Genomic DNA, 25622 nt, shown 5'->3' on the forward strand with positions numbered 1-25622 from the left:
TTCCAATAGTGATGTAGCTTTTCTTGTGGACACATATAGTGTATGTTCAACATAATTCAATTCATCATGCGTCTTAGGAACTAGTTTTTACAAGAAAATTGGCATATCTTAAGGATTCTTTCACTTCCCACAGGTTCAGCAAAACATCTTCAATGTTTGGGATCCTGCCTTTTGTTTTGAGAAGCCCTTTTTACCTCTCTACTTGGGTCAGATTAAAAGGTCTCTAGACCATAAGGAATCTTGAAATATATAGACTTCGGTGACTCTGGCAATGATCTTACCTTTTCTAGGGGATCTCTGCAGCAATCTTTGTACAGCAGCCTCAGGACTCCGTAACACTGATCACAATCAGTACTCAATTTTCATGTTTATGATATCATGATGTCCAAATTGAACATTGCAATGTTTGTACATTGATATAATGTGATTCAATTCTTTCACCCAATGAAAAAAGTCATGCAAGCGTATGAGCCTATGCTAGCGGTATGACCATTTTTGACATTGATTTTACCACTTTTTCATTTCCTGATTTCACAGTGATGAAAAAAGTGCATGCATGCACTTTACTTTGTGAAGGAAAAGTACCAAAGTAACCCTGCCAAAATTAATGCCATCACACTAGTGCTTTGAGATACCGAAATGGCACTTTAAATGTACAAAATGGGAGAAATTATACTGCATGCATACGAAACAGAGTTGTTACTTCTTTTGGAAAACTGAGGCACAGCTGCACTATTCTCAAAGTGGTCACTAAGTACGATAGTACCGAGGTTATGCAGATCTCGTGCTTATGCATGGGACTATGATCTCTTCAAAAGGAAGTAACTGAGATTGTGCAACCCCACAATCTATGAGATTTTTCCTGGTGAGTCAAAATCATGACGTCTTCAAGGTTTCAAACCTTCTATATAATTATTGATCCAATAATCTGTCTTCATGCTTGAAGCATAAGATTCGTACCAAACTACAGATGTCTGAAATTTGATCAAGTCCATAAGGAAACATGCTTTTAATGGTTGCTGATAACAGATCTCCAACAGGTTCATGTTGTTTGGGACACCATTGCCCGTGCAGTCTGAATCCATAACACCTTGCCACATCAATAACAGATGCCTCATCCACCCGCCTCTCAATATGACATAGGAGCACCAAAGGTTCAGGATCTCCAATTCGTGCTTCAGTTAACAAAGCCTTGGCAGTAGCAAACAATAAAGGGACTGCATTGGCCACATACGTGACATCGGTGCCCATGATCAAGTCAAAACCTCTGCCATCAGTAAACTTTTTCACTTGGTTGATGTGCTCTGTGCAACCCCACTCTAAGATATGAGTTTTCAAGGCACTTGCAGGAATCAAATGACTGTTAGACTTAACATTATCTAAAAGAATGTTAAGAGCGTCAGGATCTCCATCAGTAGCCATGACCAAGTCTGCCTTTGTTGCAGCAATAATGGAACATATACCAATGGAACCACATCCCAACTCCAGGACAGTTTTAGATGCAACAAGATCTCTGTTTCTTCTCAGAAGAGTGGCAAGAACATGAGATGACTCCCATAGCATAAACCCAGTAGTACTGCAACTATGTTGATGTTCCTTAGACAAGCATTTTAAGTGGAAAGAATAACCATCCAACTCAATTGCAGTCACCTGAAATGGATCAACAATGATTAGTGGTTCACATCAGTTCTAACTACAAAAAAGAAAGGATTTTTGAGCTCTAAAGATCCTAATAATGAGCACTGCATTGTTTCTTCATCAGAACACTTGGCTTGCACTAAGATTCTATTTCAGATATGTCAATCTCAGTTCAATCAATGATTGATAACAATGGATTGTACTAAGATGAACTGGAAATCAATGCCAAAAAACAAATTTCTCAAAAGGTAGAAAAAACTTTCTGGCGTAAAGTCCTGCAGATGTGAAGGAAATAGCACAGTTTATGTTGACCATATATTTTCCACTACCTCAAGATGGTACAGGAATCATTGCCATGGGTCAGCATTTTATATGTACATTTCTAGCACAATCACATGTTGGCTTTTAGTATTCAAGGCATGACAAAAGGAACAATTTGCACCCAAGTCAATAAAGATGGCCATATGTCAGTCTACAGGTGTTAGAAGACAGATTTAAAAATGAAATTTGGGAAATGTAAACTTGTGAACAACAGCAATCGAGAAAAATGTAAAGCTGATGTAGACGATGAAACATATATGTAAAAAGAGTGAGCTAGAGAGGATGGCACTTTCCAAGTTTTTGGAAGACGGAAGTTCACTATCTTGTGTGCTACCTACTAAATGAGTGTGAGCTGGGCAGGATGCCATATGGGCCTATGGCAAGTTCTTGGGAGAGACATGGTCCTAATATTCTCTGCTGCCCAACAAATGTGCTTGGGATGAACCTTGTCCTAGGCTCTAGAATCTGCCGACTACAAGGCATACACTTTCCTTAGGACAGCCTGGCAATTGAGCAACTATTTGTTTGCAGCATTCTATCACAACCCTTCTAGTTTCCTAGCACCCTCACTACAGACAGCTTTGTGCCTGGCATAACTGCAACACTTGTTTCAGTGACCCTGAAATGTGAAATAATTTATATCAGTTGAAATGGTTTTATTGTGCCTGAAGCGTCTTCGTGAAAACAATAATCTCTTCTCTCTAATTCTAGCAATCTAAATCTTAGCCACTTGTTTTTTGCTTCTCATTTTGTACCCTCTCTCTCCCAAACACCCCACAAATTTGCATGTTTGTATATCCTCTCCTTGAACTCTCCCCAAGAACAGAAGCCATAGCACAGCAATTCTCTCTCTTTTCCTTGAAGATTACTGAATTAAAAAATATTGATATACAAGTGGTTTGAGTGTGTGGGTATTTACATGGGTGTGTGAGTGCAAACCTTGATTACATCCTTTTAGGCATCTTTCAAAGTTCAAATCTTCTCCCCGAAAAAGAAAAGGGGTTATCTTTTTTTGCTTGTGTAAAGACCTTTCTTTATTTGCAATAGAAGGCACAATCCTAGTGGCACGGCTGATCTCAATCCATGGAAGAACTATCTCGCAAAGGACAATATCAATAGAAACCATAGACCCTACCTGCCATAAAAACAATCCCCAAATGCAACCAATATGACCATGGATGCAAGCAGCTGAATCAAATATAAAAGCATTTCGTATCCTCTAGATATGCCAAAGGCCAGTCCAACACAAGAGTTGAGAAAAAATGGGAATGTTCTGATTGCAATCTGACAGTCAATAGCATTTTATCCGAGACCCAAAAACAGATGGTGGTAAGCTGACATGCCATAGAAAACTGCATGTGGTAATAAAACCCTGCACTTGTCTAGCTAGTGGAAAGGAAATCAATGAGTCTCATCACATGTGGTGCAAAAGACACATATACCATGGGAAATCTTGTGGTATCAAAAGATATCACCTATGGGGAAACCACATATCAAATTCCTGACAAAAGCCTTACCAAACTATTGATATTACCTTGGTAGGGAATCTTCGATTTCCACAGCTGAAGTGATTTGCCAAAGTGCGTTTGCTTTTTCAATCAACCATCTCCTATCCTCACCCATTTTGTGATACACCTCAAAGTCCTCAGATTCATAAAAGCCTCATCAGGCAAAGGAGATGATCCTCTAATCCTCACAACCAAGAGTGCTGCCCAATTCATTCTGCCAATCAGGTCCACAACAATCCATAGCTCCTACGAATCTGAAAGCACTAATGATATGGTGAAAGGAGCAAACCCAAGATTAGCCAAGAATCGCAGCATCTTCTACCCTCCTCAAATCCAATCTGATCATCCTAATGGATTGAGCATACCTAAAATGCTTTTCTGGCCAATCAGGCAATCTGGATGGCACCAAAAGTTCAATGGCTTTTTTTCCAACAAAAGAAACCTCAATTAAGAACACCTCAAAAGAAATCCTTGAGATAAGAAATGGAGTACCAAAAAGGGGCCATGTAAGGGACTACTACGTACATCACAAATACAATGGCTGAGTGAGCAACCAATCAGGTGGGCTATAATGCCAGACTATATGTGCCATCTGCACATAAAATCATCTGTCCTCATTAGCTTGGAGCATAGTTACCAGAAAGCTTCAAAATGGGGAAATGAAACGCAATTTGGAGCTGCAAGTTTCAACCCCAATCTGAAATGGAAAATCAGAAAAATGGGAACATGAAGAATATAAATATACATATACATATATGTATATAAAGATAAATGTGTGTGCACGTACACACAAGATAGTGTGTAGTTGTGGCATATCGTACAATCTACTACTTTAGAGTTCACATGATTAGATGCTTACATTGCCAAACATACCCATTACACACAATTTAGTAGCTACTGGTTGCTAGGAAGAGTTAAGAGTAAGTACAACCTTCATACTTACACAAATCCTTTGCCAAAAACAAAAATATGATAGGTAAAGTTCATGTTGAGATATCGAGCTCCACTCGTGATATGCCAAGGTGACCGTTGTGCATTTATGTCACCGACTTGTTAGCTGCAGATGCGGTTAGTACACCGCCCATGAATAATAGCTAGATGACAGCAATCCTTATCTACTCTAGTTCGTGGCTCAGCTAGTATGCCACCTTAGTTAGTTGAGTTTGGTAATAGGGTTCTCCTATTTCTTTATACTCGAGTTCTTTTGGCTTACACAACTAAGAATAGGAAAATTGTTTTCAGCCTCCACCTGTGTGTGTATTCCCCCATTGTGCAAGCAAGAAAGATACAAGTGAGACTCCTTCCTTCTCTCCCACAATCTTGACATGGTATCAGAGCCTTGTTCGTGGTAAGGAGCTCAAGAAAGCAAGCCAAGTTCGCGGTGTTCTGGTAAGAGGACCAGTGTTGCTTTCATTCTTTTGTTTTGGGAGCAAGTCTCTGCAGGTAGCACAGTCGGAAAGTGCAAGAGTGCATTGTCTCAGATTGAGACGCCCTTCACGGTGTAGCAAGAGGGCAGTATATGCTGCGGGAGAGGGCTTTAGCCCGAGGTTGCTCTGTTTTTTTTATTTGAGACCATTTCGGGGCCTATTTTGGAGGCGGAAGTTTTATGCACGCACTCAGAAAAAAGCCTGTTTTATGCTGTGCGACCACTGTTCTACAGATCGGTGAAAAGTTACTGTAGAAATTGCATCGTATGCCTGTGCGCAAAGACATTGGGAGTTACAGAATCATCCTTGTTGCCTGTTGATGCAAATTCGTCACTAGGAAGTGACTATGTGGTCAAATACCACTTTTATCAATTTTGCAGATTTGCCCTTGTGAGACTGAAGTTGTGTTCTTTGCAGTGACAGAATTTTTTGCAGTGTTTTGTAATGGCGTCTGATTTTCTTTCACAGATTGTCACTGAAAAGCTTGACAAGAATAACTTCCAAGCATGGAAGTTCAGAATGACGAATTTCCTTATGGGAAAAAGATATTGGGAATTCGTTGCAGGAAATGAAGAAGAACCAGTTCTTCCTGATGTTCCCAATCAACAACAAATGCAAGCATTTAAAGCATGGCATGAGAGAGCCAGGAAAGTTATGTATTGGCTGTCTATCAACATTTCAGACTCTATGATTGTGCTTATTCAAGATACAAGTACGCCAAAGGAGGCATGGGATACTTTGTCAAAAATGTATAGCACAAATACGCAAGCCAGGAAAATGCAGCTCAAGCAAGAGTTGCACAATGTGCAAAGAGAAAGTATGAGCGTCAATGACTACCACATGAAGGTGAAGAAGATTACAGATGCACTTGCTTCCATTGGGTCACCAGTGGAAGATGATGATTTAGTTTCTGTGACCTTGAATGGTCTAGGAAAGGATTATGCACAGTTCCGAACATCCATTTCCATCCGTGAAAGATTTCCTGATTTTGAGAAGTTGATTCCTCTTCTAATTTCTGAGGAGCAAAGAAATGATGGTGCATCTTCTTCAGGAGGAACTTCAAAAGAAGCTGTCTTCTACTCAAATGTTGGAAGAGGTAGAGGCAGAGGTAGAGGAGGCCGATCTGGAGGCCGTGGTAGAAATCAGAATATGCAGCAAACTCAAGAAAACCAGTCCTATGGAGGAGGACGTGGTACCTCTAGAGGCAGGGGGAGCCAAAGAGATCGTGGTGGATGGCAAAGAGGACAAAATGCAAACTGCAATGTTGAATGCTACTACTGTGGTAAAATGGGTCATATGGCTAAAGACTGCTATAAAAAGCAGAATGACATCATGAATGGAAAGCTGCAACAAGGGAATTATGCATCTTCTAGTAGACAGGGTGATGACAGAAATGAGCATTTGTTTATGGTGCAACACATGACCAATTCTGTGACAAGTGCAGAAGAAAGTAACGATGTGTGGTATGTTGACTCCGGTGCATTAAACCACATGACAGGTCATGCAGAATGGATGCACAATGCAAGAAAAATGGAAAAACTAGAATTTGGGAAGACTGGTGATGATACTGCACATCCTATTGTGCAAATTGAAAATATTCCTTTATCTATGCAAGATGGGAAAAAGAAATACCTGTCGGATGTATTTCATGTCCCGAATATCACCAAGAACCTGGTTTCTGTTGGTCAAATGGTTAAGCAGGGCTTGCAGGTCATATTTAATTCCCATGGATGCTTTATTGAGGATATGAAAAATAAAGGTCGCTTGATAGCAAAAGGAAAGAAGAATGGCAAAATGTTTACATTGGATACAGACATGCCTGAATTGAGTGCAGCAATGTTTGCATATGGGACCGGTGTAATATTAATGTACAGCGACTTAAATCAATGCAGGCCCAACATATTGTTGCAGGATTGTCAAAATTCAAGGTTGCAGAAATGCATAAGGTATGTGAAGCCTGTCAGTTTGGAAAACAGGCAAGGAAACCATTTCCTAGACATGTTCAAGAGAGTAAAAAGCCATTGGAATTAATCCACTCTGATGTGTGGACTACTAAAGCTGCATCTCTTGGAGGCTGTCATTATTTTGTTACTTTTATTGATGACTATAGCAGAAAAGTTTGGGTATATTTTATAAAAAAGAAAAGTGAAGTTTTTGGACATTTCAAAACTCTTAAAGCTATGGTTGAAAAAGAAACAGACCTGCAAATAAAATGCCTAAGGTCAGATGGAGAGGGAGAGTACTTCTCAAATGAGTTTGCAAGGTTCTTACAAGAGCATGGCATAAAGCAGCAATATTCATGCAGTCATATCCCACAACAAAATCGAATTGCAGAAAGGAAAAACATGCATATTAGAGATATCTCGTGCCATGCTCAACGAAAAAGACTTGCCAGATTTTTTTTGGATTGAAGCAGTTGCTACAACAGTCTACATAATGAACAGGACTCCCACTGCAGCAATACATGGAATGACTCCAGAGGAGAGGTATACTGGTAGAAAACCAGATATTTTCCATTTGAAGATTTTTTGTTGCATCGCCTATGTTCATGTGCCAGATGAGTTGAGATCCAAGTTGGATCCAAAAGCTGAGAAGTGCATCTTTATTGGTTACTCTCTGCAGCAGAAAGGGTATAGATGCTATAACCCTTCTACTCATAAGTTACAGTGAGCAGAGATATTGTTTTTTATGAGATGAGTAGTTGGTATAAACCACTAAATGTGATTGATGATGTAGATGCACATAATGGTAATGCTGCACAGAATTCACAACAGCAGTCACAAAATATTAGTGGACCTGAAGTGTCCTCTAGCAGTGGTTCACATTCTTCGCCATGGACAGGCAGATTGAGATCAGGAAAATCTCCTCAAAACAATGCAGATAGTGGTATGCAAGTTTCACGAAAAGGAAAAAAGAAGGTAGATCAGCCCATGTTTGATGTGAACGCAGGTCACTCTTATGTGGATGGTGAATCCAGTGGCTCAAAACAGAGCATTGATGATAAGTTGGGTATTCCTTCTATTGTTACACCTAGAGTAAGGAAGACCAGGGATGTTTTGAGAGCACCTGGGAGTGAACCTACTTTGCGCAGGTCTACCAGAGCTAGGTATCCTGTGGATAGGCTGAAATATGATGGATTTACAGCCATTCACTATGCCTATATGGTCAAAGTAATACAGGAACCAGAACCCACTTCTTTTGAGCAAGCCATGGGAAAAGAAAAATGGGAGAAAGCCATGGATGAAGAAATGGATGCCTTGGAAGCAAATGCTACATGGGAATTGGTACCTTTGCCTAAAGATAAGAATGCAATTGGTTGTAAGTGGATTTATAAGGTGAAGCACAATGGGGATGGCTCTGTGAACAGATACAAGGCAAGATTAGTAGTAAGGGGTATGCACAAACATATGGCATTGATTATGAAGAAACATTCAGTCCAGTTGCAAGGATGGCAACCGTAAGAGCAGTCATTGCTATGCCTGCATCAAAGGGATGGTCTTTACATCAGATAGATGTAAAGAATACCTTCTTGTATGGTGATTTGCAAGTATATATGGATGTAAAGAAAAGGTATATATGGAGCAGCCACCAAGTTATGTGCATGCTGTTCATCCTGAGTTTGTTTGCAGGTTGAAGAAAGCCTTGTATGGCTTGAAGCAAGCACCTAGAGCATGGTCTGACAAGATAGGACAGTATCTTGTCACTATTGGCTTTCAGATTTCCAAGGCAGATTTCTCACTTTATGTGAGAAAAACAGAGAAATGTATTATGCTGCTTGTCATTTATGTTGATGATTTGATTATCACAAGTGATAGTGATGAAGATATCCTTCATGTGAAAATGCTATTAAAGCAGAAGTTTGAGATGAAGGATTTGGAAGAGCTGCGTTATTTCTTGGGCATTGAGGTGATTAGATCACCAAGTGGAATACGGCTCTTGCAGAGGCAGTATGGATTGGACATGCTGTCCAAATATGGGATGACAGGCTGTAAGCCTATTTCAGTTCCTTTAGAGCAGATTGTGAAGCTAAGTGCAGATGCAGGTGAGCTTCTCGAAGACCCTACTATGTACAGACGCATAGTAGGAAGTTTGATTTATATGACTATTACCAGGCCAGATTTGAGCTATGCTGTTGAATTAGTAAGTCAATTTATGCAGACTCCAAGGAAACCGCATTTGGATGCGGCTAGACGCATACTCAGGTATGTGAAGTCCACATTGCAGTATGGACCACTTTATGAGACTGGGGTTCAGATATAATTGCATGGATACACTGATGCTGATTAGGCTGGTAGTATTTATGATAGATGATCTACCAGTGGATATGTGTTCTCTTTTGGGAGTGCTGCAGTCACTTGGAGCAGTAAGAAACAACCTACAGTTGCCTTATCGAGCACAGAGGCTGAGTACAGGGAGCAGCAATGGCTGCATGTGAGGTAGCTTGGTTGCATAAGCGACTTTATGATATGCATCAGTCTACAGATGGGCCAGTTGTCATTAAATGTGACAACATGAGTAGTATACACTAGTGTTCAAGTGGGCAAGAACTCGGATTGACATGATCACACCATGTGAACATAGTTATTCAACCAAGTGATCCACCCAACACGACTTGAACCCACCCACAACCTTATGATTATGAGATCAAGTGCTAATCCTTGGGCCATCACTTTGGGACATCTCAGTGCCTTTCTCAATAGATTTATGGAGGAGATTGGGTGATAGCCTTAGACCCAAAAATATCTCCATTTGGGGCTTGTAGTCCACAAGAGTATCATAGTTGGAACTTGGCTCAATCATGGTACGGCTCTCTTGTGGCATATGTGAGATGTAGGGAGATAAGAGGAACCCAATGGTACTATCAATTGGGTTGTCCTTCAGCCCTGAAGGTGTAGAGGAGAGCCATTTCGATGGTCTTTCATGGCATAAGTAAGACTCTGGTAGTGACCTAGGGGATAGTAGTGTTGGTCATGGATAGGGACCTAGCATGTAGGTATGAGGATTTTTAGGGGAGCCACACAATTCTTAATGTTTGCTAACACTTGGTGGGATCTCCATACCAAATTACTTGCAAACCTGTGGACTAAGGGGTACTGTTCACGGATGGGAGTTGATTACCAGCATCATTGCTTGGTTCATTTGGACTGCAAGGTGTAGCCATGCCGTTGATCTTTCTCAGGCACAATGGATTAAGGGGCTTACAGACCCTTCTTTTTGTTGTGTTTGGTTGGAAGGTTTTCAGGAATATTTTTTTTGTTGTTTTGTTTCCTTGGGAGGGTAGGGGCTTGAACTGTCAAGATTGTGGGAGAGAAGGAAGGAGTCTCACTTGTAGCTTTCTTGCTTGCACAATGGGGGAATACACACACAGGTGGAGGCTGAAAACAATTTTCCTCTTCTTAGTTGTGTAAGCCAAAAGAACTCGAGTACAAAGAAATAGAAGAACTCTATATATGGGTCTCAAACCAAACTCGACTAACTAAGGTGGCATACTAACTGAGCCACGAACTAGAGTAGATAAGGATAGTTGTCATCTAGCTATTATTCATGGGCGGTGTACCAACCGCATCTGCAGCTAACAAGTCGGTGACATAAATGCACAACGGTCACCCTGGCATATCACGAGTAGAGCTCGATATCTCAACACTCCCCCTCGAGCTCAATCCCAATTCCTGCACACCAAGCAGGTCTCTGAACTTGCGCAGCTTCTCTGCGCCCAATGCCTTCGTAAATATGTCAGCTACTTGATCCTCTGTGCTGACATAAACTAGATCAATAAGACCTAGTAAAACCCTCTCCCGCACATAGTGATAATGCACCTCAATGTGCTTTGTTCTAGCATGATAGACTGGGTTATCTGCCAACTATACTATATCATACGTGACAACTATACGGGTGACTAGGATTGGCAGAGAGAGAGTTTTCACTTTTATAGTGATTGAGGATGACAATCGTCTTATGAGAGAGGACTTGGATGAGGTAGAGTTTACAAGTAGAGTTGAGAACCATAGTAGCAGCAAACTACAATCGAAGATGGTACCTTGACTTGGACCCAATAACTTGCATGATGGAGGGTTGGAGACGTTGGGCCTACTAGAGAAGGTCCCTAAAAGAATTTTGCATTGAGATCCAAGAGAGTGGGTTTCTAGAGTCCGATTCCATTACACATCTTGTGATGTAGCCTTCATTGGCTACACCACCGGGTTAGAAGGAGATAGATGAGTAGAATTAAAGTAGAATAGTTGTTGCCTAGCATTGCATAGATAGTCCATCTCAATGTCCTTTTATTTTCCAAGACAAGGCACACACTTGAATTCCAAGGAGGGTGCCCCCCTATTAGCTTAGAGAGAGGGGAAGAGCCATGTTGGCATTTTCCTATGCATATATAGCATAGCTCACAAGCAGAATGGATAGCAAGCTTGATTGCACTAGGCCTCAATGACCCTACCAAGGAAGGCCAAAAATATGGTACTAAAAGGTACCTTATGATTTTATAAGGTACAATACGATATTAGCACGAAAAAAAATTTAACATGATTTTAAAAAAACCATAAATCATTAAATGATAGAAAACATGTTTAAAGTGGAAATAGCCATTTCATTACAAAATAAGATGAATACATGAGGGTGACCATCGTGGTCGCACGAGCTGTACAAAACATGTGATATAATCATAAGGTTGTGGGTGGGTTCAAGTCGTGTTGGATGGATCACTTGGTTGAATAACTATGTTCACATGGTGTGATCATGTCAATCCGAGCTCTTGCCCACTTGAACACTTTGTTGGCCTTCCTTGGTAGGGTCATTGAGCCCTAGTGCAATCAAGCTTGCTATTCATTCAGCTTGTGAGCTATGCTATATATGCATAGGAAAATGTCAATATGGCTCTTCCCCTCTCTCTAAGCTAATAGGGAGACACCCTCCTTGGCATTCAAGTGTGTGACTTGTCTTGGAAAATAAAAGAACATTGAGATGGCCTATCTATGCAATGCTAGGCAACAACTATTCTACTTTAATTCTACTCATCTATCTCATTCTAACCCGGTGGTGTAGCCAATGAAGGCTACATCACAAGATGCGTAATGGAATCGGACTCTAGAAACCCACTCTCTTGGATCTCAATGCAAAATTCTTTTAGGGACCTTCTCTGGTAGGCCCAACGTCTCCAACCCTCCATCATGCAAGTTATTGGGTCCAAGTCAACGTACCATCTTCTATTGTAGTTTGCTGCTACTATGGTTCTCAACTCTACTTGTAAACTCTACCTCATCCAAGTCCTCTCTCATAAGACGATTGTCGTCCTCAATCACTATAAAAGTGAAAACTCTCTCTCTGCCAATCCTAGTCACCCGTACAGTTGTCACGTATGATATAGTACAGTAAAATATGGCACTAAAAGGTACCTTATGATTTTATAAGGTAAAATATGATATTAGCACGAAAAAAAATTTAACATGATTTTTAAAAAAACCATAAATCATTAAATGATAGAAAACATGTTTAAAGTGGAAATAGCCATTTCATTACAAAATAAGATGAATACATAAGGGTGACCATCGTGGTCGCACGAGCTGTACAAAACATGTGATATAACTATAAAATACAATCTATGATGAGGCACCTATGAATCTATGATGAGGCATCACTATCATCATCAGAACCATCTGAGTGCTCATCAAGAGAGTCTGAAGATGACTCCTCAGCATTGAATGATGAGACACTCATACTCATTCTCACTGATGAGGTTACCATCATCATTTGAATGATGGCTCCCTAGGTGGTGACTATGTAAGTAAAGGGGGATGTCATCATGAGGCACAGGATGTGAGCTGCTAGAGCCCGCTTTACATATGCATGTAAGCCACTTGAACCACCCCTCCTTGATGTTGGAGGGCATCGAATTATCATGCCCCTGCTACCACCTAATTGAATTCCTCGCCCACGAGCACACTGACTACGAGTGTCATGAGTACCTGCTGCTATAAGCTCTCTATAGAGCTCTGCAGAAATCATCTCCTTCTCGTCCACCTCTTGATGTACACTCAGAAGAGTGTCACCCGTCAACTTGAATGTATTAACATTCACCTACACAATGCACGTAAGATTATAAATACTAAAGTCTAAATTGTAAACTATAAACTTCAAAGTTCAAAGTTTAAAACGACAAATTTTAAATTTTATGGTTAAGTGATTAAACTTTACCTGCTTCGGATTACCGATGCTCATCATAGCCCTCATCATGCATAAGTTAGTGTGGTAATAGACTAGCTGCTCTAACTGACGTTTGCTAATCTAATTGCGAATCTTTGTGTGAATAAGTGAATAGGCACTCCAGTTTTTCTCACATACACTCGAAGAGTAATCCTGGGCAAGGACCCTCATGGCTAAGGGCTGAAGGATCTCCGATGCGTATTCAAAGTTTTGCCACCAAAATAAAGACTTCACAAGTGGCTCTCCTTCAACAAGTGGGAGAAGCAAAAGCTGCATGCCCTCTCTGATCTGCATAGCATCCTAGCTCCTCCAGCATTGCATTGTGGTCATCCATAGGGACCACACGAGTCAAATAAGCAAGATGGTCTGAGAATGGAACTCTCTCTTATCCATGACCGCCGGCCACTTGTAGGCCGGATGTACCAATGCGGCAAAACTAAGGATGGGCTAACGCATCCATGCCCATCTCCTCTCTGCTATCTCTAAAACATGTGCACATTGTGTTTTTGTGATAACTGTACGAGGGCGTGGCTCCACTAATGCTGCTCTAAAGAAGTGAACGAGAAGGCCCACGGTGGACCCCTCGCAATCACTCATACATACACCCTATAAAAGGAAGTCATGACAATGACAACGGCACGAAGTTTTTACCAAAATTGCTCATTAAGGCACAAGTACTGCATGGCATTGGCCTCCTCTATCTCATGCTCATCCCACTCATTCCATAGAGTAGACACCACTATCTAGCACAAGGCGACGGACCGCACCTCATAAAGGCGCTCCAGCAATGACCACATGTAAGCAAAGCAAGTTGAAGAAGGCTTCTTCAACTCCAATGTGCTATGCTCACGATACATGGCAAGCACCTTTACCTTTACCCTGAAGAAGGTGACAACTGATGTAGCTTTGCGGACCACCCTCTTCACCCACTTGAGCTTCCCAATGTTCTCCATGAGCAAGTCCAAACAAATGACTTGCACATGGAATCCACACAATCGTGGAAAACTCGATCTCAAGCAAACAACCCATGCACCGACAATTCAATGCATTGTCAGTAACAACTTGCACCACATTCAAGGGGCTCACCTACAACCACAATTTACAAATTATAAGTATACTAACAATATTTGGAGATTAGAGAGAGAAGGAGAGACTCAAGAGTTGACCCTTTCAAGTTTCAACTTTCAAGATTCAAGAATAAAGAGAGATGGGGTTGGGGCCTAGGGAAAAGAGAGAATCGAGATAGATATTAGAGAGCATTTAGAAATAAAAATAGGCATATGGATAGTTATACATAAATCAATTATAATAATGAAAGAAATTGAAACAAATTTAAAAGGCAATGACCATGTATACCTCAATGATAGCTTGCTGAATGTGGCGGTAGATGAATGCGCCCATCGTTTTCCTCCCCCTCTTGCCAGTATCTATGGCTTGTAAAAAGTAAGTGCCGAGTGGAGATGAGATGAGTATGTTGATGATGCTCCACTTCTTACGATCACTCCATTCATCGGTGAAAATGGAGCAACCATATTTTATCCATGAGACCCAAATAGGATCAAGGACTCTATCAATCCTCTCTTCTCTTCATCAATCTTTTTCGTCCTCATGTTGTTGTATGTGACACCGGTCCATCCTTCACATGGACCCACAGAGAGAGAGAGAGAGAGAGAGAGAGAGAGAGAGAGAGAGAGAATTGTCTCTCTGCCATCGCATGAGCCCCCACTCTTTGTCTTTTATTAGAGCTAGATGTGGATGTGAAGCCCCCACCACCAATGGTAGAGGCCTCTCCCACATCGATTGAAGATACATCCACATTCGATACTTCCTCATTAGTAGGCATAGGAGTTGGTGCCGATAAGCCACTTCCTCCTCTTGTGGATCCCCCTCTCATCTTGGAGAGAATCTCCTCTACAATGTTTTGAGGGATCTCCTTGCATGGAGCAACTTGCCCCCCCGTCTTGGAAAGATGTTGGAGAAGTCAAGTTGCACCGCTTGAATAGCGCTTCCCGCAATACTTGCATGTCCAATGGTGGGAGTTTGACTACTTTGTATCCCTCTCCACATGGACCGCGTGCAAATTGAAGGCCTCATGCTTCTCATGAGTCATGGTGCCGATGACATATGAAGAGGCCCGAGAGAGAGAGAGAGAGAGAGAGAGATTGCCATGATTGGTGTAACCTTTTTAGTGCATTAGTACGGGGATTTCCCACACGTTGGCCTAGGGCCCTCGTGTCTCTTGTAATCATGTAATCATGTAATCTTGTACCTTTTTTCGTAATTAATACAATTACCTTTTACGAAAAAGAGAGAGAGAGAGAGAGAGACTTGAATCTCGACTCTTGAAACTTGAAAGTTGAAAGAGAGGGAGAGGCCTGAGGGTTGGGGTAAAATTGAAAGAGCAAGAGTGAGAGACAGGGAATGGGAGATAAAAATAGCAAATGCTTTGATAGGGAGCGGGATAGAGGGGATGGGAAATGAGATTTGAGAATGGCAAATGCTTTGATAGGGTGCGGGAAAGAGGGGATGGGAGATGAGAATGACAAATCACAAGTCATTCAAGATCCAAGAGAGGAAGATGAGAATGGTAAATGCTTGCTGAATTGGTGTGGAAGCATTGACAAGAGGAGCACCTTTTGTAGATGAGAGAAGAGGTGACCATGGAGATAATGAATATGATAAGAGGCTGTGTGGCCAAGGCACAAGCTAACATGATGACCAAAAGGCTAGAAATTGACGAACTCGAACAAAGAAGTTGTAGATAGCCGATGAACAAACCTAAGAGCCTCCATCCAATGTGCATAGAGTGAGCACTCTCGATACAAGCAAAGGACTTACAGCATGGATAGTGCTAGAGCTCCCCCTTTAACTCAAAATGAGTCTCACAACCAAGAGATGGACACTGAGAATGACAAGAACTAACATGGTTGTTAACACTCCCTCTCGGATCCTCAAGGGCTGAGCAAAAAGGATGGAACAATAGAGGGGAACAGTCCATAGAAAAGGAAACTTGACTGCGGCAAACAACAATCGAAGAAAGCTCCAAAAGAACATCCCTTGTACATCCCAAACAAGGGGACAAAATACGCAAGGGAAACAACTAAAAGCATAGTTTTTCCATACGGCAATCATATGTCATACATAACCGAGTATGAAAGTATGATTGGAGTATGATTCAAGACCTCAAGCTGAATCTTTTTTTTTTTGCTAGTAAAATGTGGCTAATAATATTACTCAAAAAAACCAATTACAATGGAAATTCTACCCATTTTTTTGGGCTGTTACACTTTCAAACTTCTCTTCTTTCACACTCCTCCCTCTTCTCTTCTCCCTTACCTCAGCCCTTACAAAAGGGCAGGCCCCCTTCCCCCTCCGCCCCCCCACCCACCCCAATCCTACCACACAAATCAGCCTCCATCTTCATCAATCTCCTGCTCTTGAGCTCAACTTTCAACCTCCAGCTTCTTCAATCGCCCTACTCTCTGTCTCCCTCTCCCTCTCCCTCTCCTTATCTTCCTCCTATCCCTATCCCTATCCCTCTTCCTCTTCATCTCTCTCTCCCTATCCCTTTCCCTCACCTTCTCTTCCTCTCCTCCCCCCCTATCCCTTGTCAAGATATGCTAGGGTTTGCACTAAGGAAACACATGTACAACCAAGATTGAAACACAAAGACTCACACAATGATAAGCAAAACCCAAACCCTAAACATGAAATGCAAATGCAAAACTCAAAACTCAAACACAGAGCAAACACAAAGAGATGAAACTCTCAAGTGAATGAATGTTGTAAATGAATGTAAGAGTGTACAAAATGCCCAAGGGCAGAGCAATGGAGTGCCAAAGAGTAACATCCACATCGAAGACCGATCCCAAGTGCTATGACCACCAGTCAAATGACGGAAGGACAGGAAACACCAAATGTTGATTATCAAAGAGTCAAGAGACTGAGGCAACTGCAAGGATGATGCCTGGGAGAGTGGCAACAAGAAATAGCTCCAAAAGCAGCAATAGGACAACCGCTAGAAGGAGGATGATGCACACCAGTTTCCACCTATAGAGAAGAAGACCAAATGCAAGTAGTAGGAGGTCACTACAAGGTGTGGAAGGTCACTACCAACTATCGTCTAGTTGATAGAGTGTCAAACACAAGAAATAGGAGGCAGTTAGTGAGCTAGTGACGGCAGAAGCGACGAAATGCAGCATGAGGGAGGGCACTAGACAATGGACAAATTTAGAACCACCACGTGGATGAGGGCCGTTGGCTGTAATCTGCACAAGAGTAAGAACTTGTAGAAATGCGATGAGGCTAAATGGTGGGCTGCCTATTTATTTATAGATGTTGAAGGGTGCCCCAAAAATTAGGGTTTTGGGAGACCACTGAAACTCTCGAGCCACACACCAATTTTGCATCTTTTCATTAATTCAACGTGTTTTGGGACTGTTTAAAAATGATCATTTACTGTAAAGAATGTCTTAGCTCAACACGCCTTCTTAGGCCCAAAACTGAGCCAAAAGGAAAGGCCTACAATATTTATCCCAAGGCGTCCCACCCCAAAGCAACCGAGGCATCAAACAAAGGGTGCATGTCGGCTGCCCGATGGCCTACCAATAGTATAGAGGCAATCATTATCTTATCGAGGGAGTCCAAGTAGTTACCCTAGGGAGGACATGGCATCAAACAAAGGGTGCTCGTCGCAACTGCCCAATGGCCTACCAAGCCTTACAAAGGTAGATGGAACCACATTGAACTTTTGTAAGTGGCAGCCGATTAAGTAAGAGTGCCCCATAAGACGGGAGTAGGAATTGTACACCCAACACATCACAAAACAGTACAACATTATCCATCCACTTGAGGATCTCGATGATGAGGGAAAGGTGATGAAGTATCATGTGAAGAAGGATAGTGATGTAATCCACCGGTGGAAACACCTTAGGATCCGTTCGGTGATGCTCTACACAATGGGATACATAGTATTCTACATGCTAAAGAATGCTCATGTAGTAGGTGCCACCTAGACAATGTCCCCCACATAAAAATTGTTCACTTACTCAAGCACCTAGTACAAAGATGATAAAATTATAAGATGCATAGCGGAAAGTACAACCAAGAAAGGGGAGGCCGATGTCAAAAACAAGTGCTAAACCTATAGAATACCAAGAAGAGTAGGAAACCCCTCTCAACCTCGATGTAAATGTTGAAGAAGGGAGAGTGAGGAAGTCTCTCTTCGTGTGGTGCCAAGAACCATGTGGATGAATATGATAAAGCATCCCTACAAAAATAGCAAGGATAGAAGACACCTCCATGATAGCATCAAGAGAGATACTACACGACGGCCACAAGAGGGAAAGCCTCCATGCTGGTAGAACAGTAAAACTCCAAGTAGATGAAACCATGAAAGGAACGGTACACAGCTCCTATCTCAAGCTCAGGAAGCACTAGTGCAAACCTACATGTTAGCCCTACATTGAAATACAAAGCCTAGCAAAAGAGATCAAAATCCGCAAGCACAAAGGGGACTAGGGAGTAGTGAGATGCTCCAAAAAGTAAAACTAAAAATAAAGAAAAGCAAAGCTAAGTGCATGCAATGAGTATGTAAGTATGCAATGGAAGTGTCAAAAAGGAAAATGCTAAATTAGTGGCCACCATGGCAGTCCTAGAAGATGCAATGGATGCCCTAGGAATGGATCCGTAAAGTGCAATAGGTGAGCCACTAGCAAACCAATTCGCTAATCCTTCAAGAGTAGCAAAAGATACAGTCTACTGAGGCTGTCCACGTGTCACATGTCCAATAGCCACTAGGGCAAATGGAGCAAATGGTATAGCAATGAGAGACGTAGCCCCAAGTGAAGGCAATCGCAAGGGTCTATTGTGGTTTTCTAGGTGGCAAACCCTAGGCCTTGGTACAACACTCCTTATCCACATAGCCCTATCTCTTAGAAATTTGTTGCCAAAGGAATCGTGGCTCTTTGATTCCATCAGCAAAAGGCATGTCACCCTTGCTTTGGCTTGCTTTGACATCTTGCGAATTCTGGCCCACTGGTGGATTTTCCTCCTTAATAGTGACAATTCACCCTCACCCCTCTAAATGGATGTGTGTGGGCTCCTTGTGGACTTGATTGTGCAGCCTCGTGTAATGCAAGAATTGGCACTCAAACTCATAGAAGGTCAACAATCTAGGTAGTCAGATAATGTGCTAGATAAAATAGAAGCATTTATCAAGCAACTTGGTGAAGAAAAATGTGACCGGATCATCATTTGACTTTACCCTCCTCAAGAAGAGATAGCCCATCCTTGCCCCTCTAATTGGATGTGTGTGGAGGACTTTTGTGGACCTGATCATGCAACCGTGTAACGCAAAAACTGGCACACAAACTCGTAGAAGGTCGGCAATCTAGGTAGTGAGATAATGTGCTGGATAAAATGGAAGTATTTGTCAAGCAACTTGGTCAAGAAGAACGTGAATTGATCGTCATCTAACTTTGGGGAGCCATAGTGGCAAATTCGGTAAATAACTAACCATATTTTCCCTTAATGGAAGACTCCTAAATCTCAAAACTAGGGTTGATACGACGAGTGCGATCTCGTGCCGCATAGTGGCCAATGAGATGACTCCAACACTCAGATGCGAGGGAAAAATGTTGTAACTAAGAGTGGAACTCAAGAAGCAATTCCTACATTGACTCAACATTCGCTATAGCATTGCGCGCTCTCCATTGATGGATGTGATTAGAATAAGCTAATCGAGGATTCAAGCCTCAGCATAGGGTCGATACGACCCACAAGGTCCCAAAGTCCCTGAGATTCAAGCACCTATTGCATGAAATTCAACCAAGTGGTGAAATTCGACCTGTTGAAATGAGTCTTATCCATGAAGGCATTCTTGGTCATTGCAATAGGAGTGGTAGTGCTAGGAGATAGAGAAGGTGTATAATGGGGGTGGGGTGGATAGGAAAAAGAGGGTAGAGGAGTGAGTACACTTGGGAAGCAATCCTAGAGTGCCCACCATACATACGAGAAGTATGCACAATGGTTCCAAATGTGGGCATGGGCAGATTGGGTATGGGCATGGTAACCACATGACGAGGCCCAAGGTGAAATGTTGAGAAGTGTGGTTTACTTGCTCAAATGAAACACACTTAAATGGTATCTTCGAGAGAGAATCCTCTATTAAAGTTAACATACTAAAAACAATTCGAATCCTGTATACCAAAAGGAGAAACAAAAAAGGGTTTTGGCTCATACAACTCAAAAGGGTTATACGAATCTGACATAGGGTCTAGCTTTGATAAACGAGATAGGCCTCCCGATGTGTCGAATGTCATGGTCCCTCCAAGATTAGAGAGGTGGCCAGTCTCACCAATCGATCCAGACGGAGTAGTAGTACTTGTTGGAGGGGTGTAAACCAAACTATATGTGTTACGCAAGTACCCTTCAAACTCTTCTTCTATAAGGTGACCAAAACGTAAAAAAGAAGATGGTAAAGATGAAGATATGTCTACCTCCTCGTCAAGGCCATAATGCCTTCTCAGAGCCTCCAATGATGGAGAGGCCTAATAGAGCATCATAAGATCCCAAAAAAAAATATGCATGAGATATTATTAGTCAAAATCGAGGCACATGTGAGTCTTACATAAAAACTAGCCTCCACAATATACTCTTTAGAATAACACCGGCTCTAATACCGTATGAAGATATGCTAGGGTTGCATTGAGGAAACATAGCATATATGACCAAGTCTGAAACACAAAGACTTAGACAGTGACAAGCAAAACTCAAACCCTAAACGCAAACGCAAAACTCAACACAAAGAGATGAAACTCTAGAGTGAATGAATGTTGTAAATGAATGTAAGAGTGTATAAAATGCCAAGGGAAAAGCAATGGAGTATGGGAGAATGACATCCACCAAAGATGGAAAATCCCAAGTGTTGTTACCACCAATTTGAGTCACGAAAAGCGAGAAAATACCAAACACTGTCACCAGAGAGTCCGAAGACTGAGATGATTGTAATGATCATGCCTAAGGAGGGTGGTAACACTGGATGCAAACGCAACAGTAGAAAACCACCAAAAGGTTCATTATTCATTGCACGTTTCAATCTAGATTACTTGTCATGAGTCATGACTCATTCTTCTGCCTCCTCTAAATTCTAATTTCCATCTCTTATCTCATCATTCATGAATCGTGATTCATCTATCCCAATGTCTATTCCACTTCATCTACACCCTTAATCTCACCTATCTTCTCTTTATCTTATACCATGTAGGTTGATGTGGCCAACGTGGTACAAGTGGTCACTAACAATGCTTCCAACTATCAAAGGATGGGACACTTACTTAAAGTGGAATTTCCATCCATTGTTTGGACCCCATGTGGCACCCACTACATTGATCTTATCATGGAAGGTATAGAGGGTCACTTGATTGGGTAAAAAAGATTGTTATGGATACTTGCCGCATTGTTGATTTCATCACAAAGAAGGTAAAGGTCTTGGCTATCTTTCGCGCCTATAGAGATATAGAGCTAAAGAAGCCCTCCCAAGTCTCGTTTTGCTACCATGTGGTTACTTTTAAAGCAACTATATGACATGCAAAACAAAATTCAACAAGCCATGGTCTCAAAGGAGCTCAAGGCATGGCTAGAGAAGGAGCCACTCTCGAGTGTGGAAGAGGGGAAAGCCATTCAAAGGCTTTCCTTGAGAGATGCATTTTGGCACAATATATAAGAATTGGTCATAGCGATTATCCCCTTCTACAAGGTGTTATGCATGACTGACATGGAGGGCGTCACCTTAGGGCATCTCATATACTTTATGAGGGAGCCATTAAAGAGATCAAGGCATTTAGAGTACTTGATGTCAAGACCCAAGATAACTACATTTATTTTTATACAAGTTTATAAACTACTTTAAGTTTTAAAGCCGAAAGGCTAAATGTAATGTTTTTTCTAAATATAGTGATATATTAGATGTCATGCCAAGGCATGATGACATCCTTTACCTAGTCGAGAAAAGATGGAAATAGATGAGATGACCCATCGACAATCTTGCTGCCCTCTTGCATCCTGCCTATAAATCTCCATCTCTTTTCATGGATCAAGAGTTGGCAGCCGATAGAGATGCCTACCTTCCGAAGGCATTGGATGAGGACCACCACGTAGCATTTCTACAAGAAATCATAAATTATAGCAACCAAAGAGGAACCAATTTTGCCAATGCTCTGTGCTGGAAAAGGCTCTCTTTGGTCCAACTTCTATTTGGGTGGGAATCTTTTGGATATCAAGTACCCAATGTCTAAAAAACTGCCCTTAGAGTGCTTGCACAAGTGAATTCAAATTTCGAAGTTTAAAGTTTGCAACTTAAACTTGTAAGTTCTCACCTAGAATCTTAACAGTTTACAATCTTAATTGCTATATGAACATTGAAGATCATTTTAATTTTTTGCCTAGTGTAGGATTATTCCACTAGTGCGTGTGAGAGAAATTGGTCAACATATTCTCTCATACATACTAAGATCCAAAATATAGAGCGACTAATTTATTGTTGCTCTAACTTACATATGTTACAAACTATGCATGAGATGCCTATAGCCATACATCTGCGTTGTAATAGTCCAATGTCTTCCACTTGTTAAATATTATAAATAATGAGTTAGATTTAAATCTTCATATGCAACTTATCATCTTGCTGCAATTAGGTGAATGTTGATGAGTCGATGTTGAGCAAAGCCACCCTGAAGAGTATCAACAAAGAGTGAAATGAGGAGCAAAAGGCCATCTTCACAAATCTCTACATGGAGCTTGAGGAGATTGACCATTGAGTCTCATGCAAACAGCAAGGGCTATCAAGTTGTTGCTCAAGTTGCTAGCATTAGGACCACCATTGCACCAACCATCAGGACCTACATGAGGCGAGACTCTGGGGGTTTCCCTACAACATATGTGCTTGTTGCAAAGGATGCTCCAATTAGAGAGCTTAACTATGATGATGACGGGAATGCCATCAGTGATAGAGACTTTGATGGGCTATTTGAGGCCTCCAGTAAGGACAGCTCTCCACCTTCCAATGTATCTAGGCCCAATCATGAGGAGTCCTCATGAGTCATGAGACATTTTGTATTTTGTCATTTTGAGTCCTTTTAAGAGCACTGAGTGATAGCATGTGCCATGGTAGATGCCATTTTGTATCTTTTTGGAGAACGTAATCAAACATGTTACGTAACACTAGTTTCAATACTTATATAGCCTTACAATTGTTTTCTAAACTCAGATTCATGAAACTTTCTGCTTTCCATTATCCATCTTTAAGTTGCACATTTTATATAAGTGTAGGCTGATTCTAAATATAAGTTTATATGTATAACTTAAATGAACATACAAAAGAACGTATCTTATTCTTAAAATTTGTATACATTCCATATTGTACATATTCTCGTACTCAACATATCATACTAAACATATGAAACCACCTTGTTATGGATTTGGCCTCACAATTGAGTTTATAAAGACTCACTTTGGGTTATTGATGGTAAGGCACGACAGGTGCTTCACCAATGGCATAAGGAGAATGGTGTCTACAAGATGCAAAGTTATTCAACCCTTATTTCTCTTCTTCTCTCTTCACACTCTTAAACAAAGGTATGGCATGCTCAAGTCAGCCACCTCAACTATGAGTACCATCGGAAGGCTACTCCTAACCAACTAGTGCATAGATTGCCAAATGTTGGGGCAAGCCATCCCCCATGTGTATCCTACATTCAGGGTAAACAACATAGAGATCTGATGCCCAACATGGCTTCTCAATGGGCAACGAAGCTCTTCAAGCTTGTTTCTATAGATTTGGGTGGACCTATGTCAACAAGGTCCCTTAACTGAGTCTCTATTTTATGTTGATTATCAATTACTATAGCAAGATGACATGGACAAACTTTCTAGAGTACAAATCAAAAGCTTTCTCACTTTTAAGGATTGGCTTGCCTTCAAGGAGTACCATTCAAGGTAGAAACTTAAGACAGTGGAACTTGACAAAGATGGAGTGTTTGTCTCCAATGAGTTGGGTCAATTTTGTGTGGATCAAGGGATTCATCAAGAGTTTGCCAACACCAACGCTCTTCAAGAGAATGGCATATTGGAGTGCAAGAACAAGAGTGTGATCGAGATGGCTCGAACTATGATGGAGCATCAGCAAATGCCTCATTGTCTAGGGGCCGAAGCAGTGGCCTCTGCAGTTCATATTCTAAATCCGTCACCCACCTTAGTCATAGCCAGTATGACTCCCTTTGAGGCATAGTTTCGACTAAAATTGGATGTTACTTATTTTAGGATGTTCGGGTGTGATACTTATGTTCACATCCCAAAGAAGCAAAGAGATAAGTTCAAGCACACGTCCAAGAGATAGGTATTCATTGGCTACAGCTCTCAATCACAACAGTATAGGCATTATGATCCCATCACACAAGATATCTATATGAGCCAAGATGTCTGGTTCCTTGAGTTTTCAACTGCAAAGGGGGATGGGGAGCACCCTATTCATGGAGATCTGAGTGACCACTGGGCATCAGAGCCAGTGCTTATGTGTGTTTACCAGAGGTGGACACTTGCAGCTACTATGTATCTTGGCTGGTGATCATATTACACGGGATTTAGATCATAGCTGAGAGAGAAGAAACAGCAATTGAATGAGACTTCGAATCTTGAGGCAAGTCCTTGAGAAGCTTATTGCACATCCTCAGGTTCAGACAAGAGCACTACAGCTGAGGAGAACTGCAATCTCGGAGAGTTTGGCCCAACTGATCTTGCCGGATGAACGAAGAACTTAAAAATGCTCTTATTCACCATAACAAAACAATTGAGATTTGCATGGATTAAAATGGTACATATTCATTCACGGCAGACTTGGCAGTTCCAGTGGAAGTGTCCAGAAAATAGACAAGTTCAAAACACAGAGCAGTGGGCAGACAGTGGGAGCCACAGCTGACGGATTTGCCATGTAGCAGGTTAGCCAGTTTTCTAAGCTGACCATTGTCGGCTACACCACACTGCAGCTGAGCCAAGTTTATGGCCTACTACTGTTTTATTCATTATTTCAAGCCTATTTTATCTTAGGAGATAAGAGCTAATACAACTGTATCCAAGACTTCTCCTATCCAGCATACTCTAGGAGGCAGTTGTAAGACACTATCTTCATCATTGACCTGCATTGTGGTATGCCTGATGGCCCTTCCAAGCCATCAGGTACTACAACCCTCAGCATCAAGATCAGAGGTCTGCCAGCTTATCGGGGGTCTTGCATGATGGCATATCTGTAAGTCACACTGCGAGCTAGTCTTCAGCAGAGAGAGCCCCATAGTCCACCCTAACTTAGAGGATCTCTGGTCCTCCATCATAGACTGGCTGTGGAGATCATGGGAGCAGCTCCAAGGGGGCTCTCACAACAGACAGGTGAAAAGTTGTTTCTTCACACTGGGGACCACCACTGCATGCTCAAAGAAACATAATTAGACACACCTTTTATGCCCAAAGA

The 25622-nt window shown here is 41.6% G+C and overlaps 1 protein-coding gene across 7 annotated transcripts in view; it reads right to left on the bottom strand.

Annotated features, from left to right (window-relative positions):
• Positions 1 to 652: 652 nt before the first annotated feature.
• The window catches only part of LOC148040071 (tRNA N(3)-methylcytidine methyltransferase trm141-like), an 85902-nt gene continuing 60932 nt past the window's right edge, over positions 653 to 25622 (bottom strand). For 4 of the 7 annotated variants that reach the window (XM_087696575.1, XM_087696574.1, XM_087696573.1 and 1 more), the window contains one exon: positions 653 to 1650. In XM_087696575.1, coding sequence (XP_087552701.1) covers positions 913 to 1650 — 738 coding nt within the window. In that variant the 3' untranslated portion in view covers positions 653 to 912. Of the gene's footprint in view, positions 1651 to 16712; positions 25575 to 25622 lie in introns of those variants that run through there. The other 3 variants (XM_087696582.1, XM_087696581.1, XM_087696578.1) reach the window with 2 other exon arrangements.

This window comes from Lygodium microphyllum, chromosome 2, assembly GCF_053477565.2.
Source record: "Lygodium microphyllum isolate KBCC chromosome 2, Lygodium_microphyllum_v1.1.10, whole genome shotgun sequence".
In the NCBI taxonomy this organism is placed as follows: Eukaryota; Viridiplantae; Streptophyta; class Polypodiopsida; order Schizaeales; family Lygodiaceae; genus Lygodium; species Lygodium microphyllum.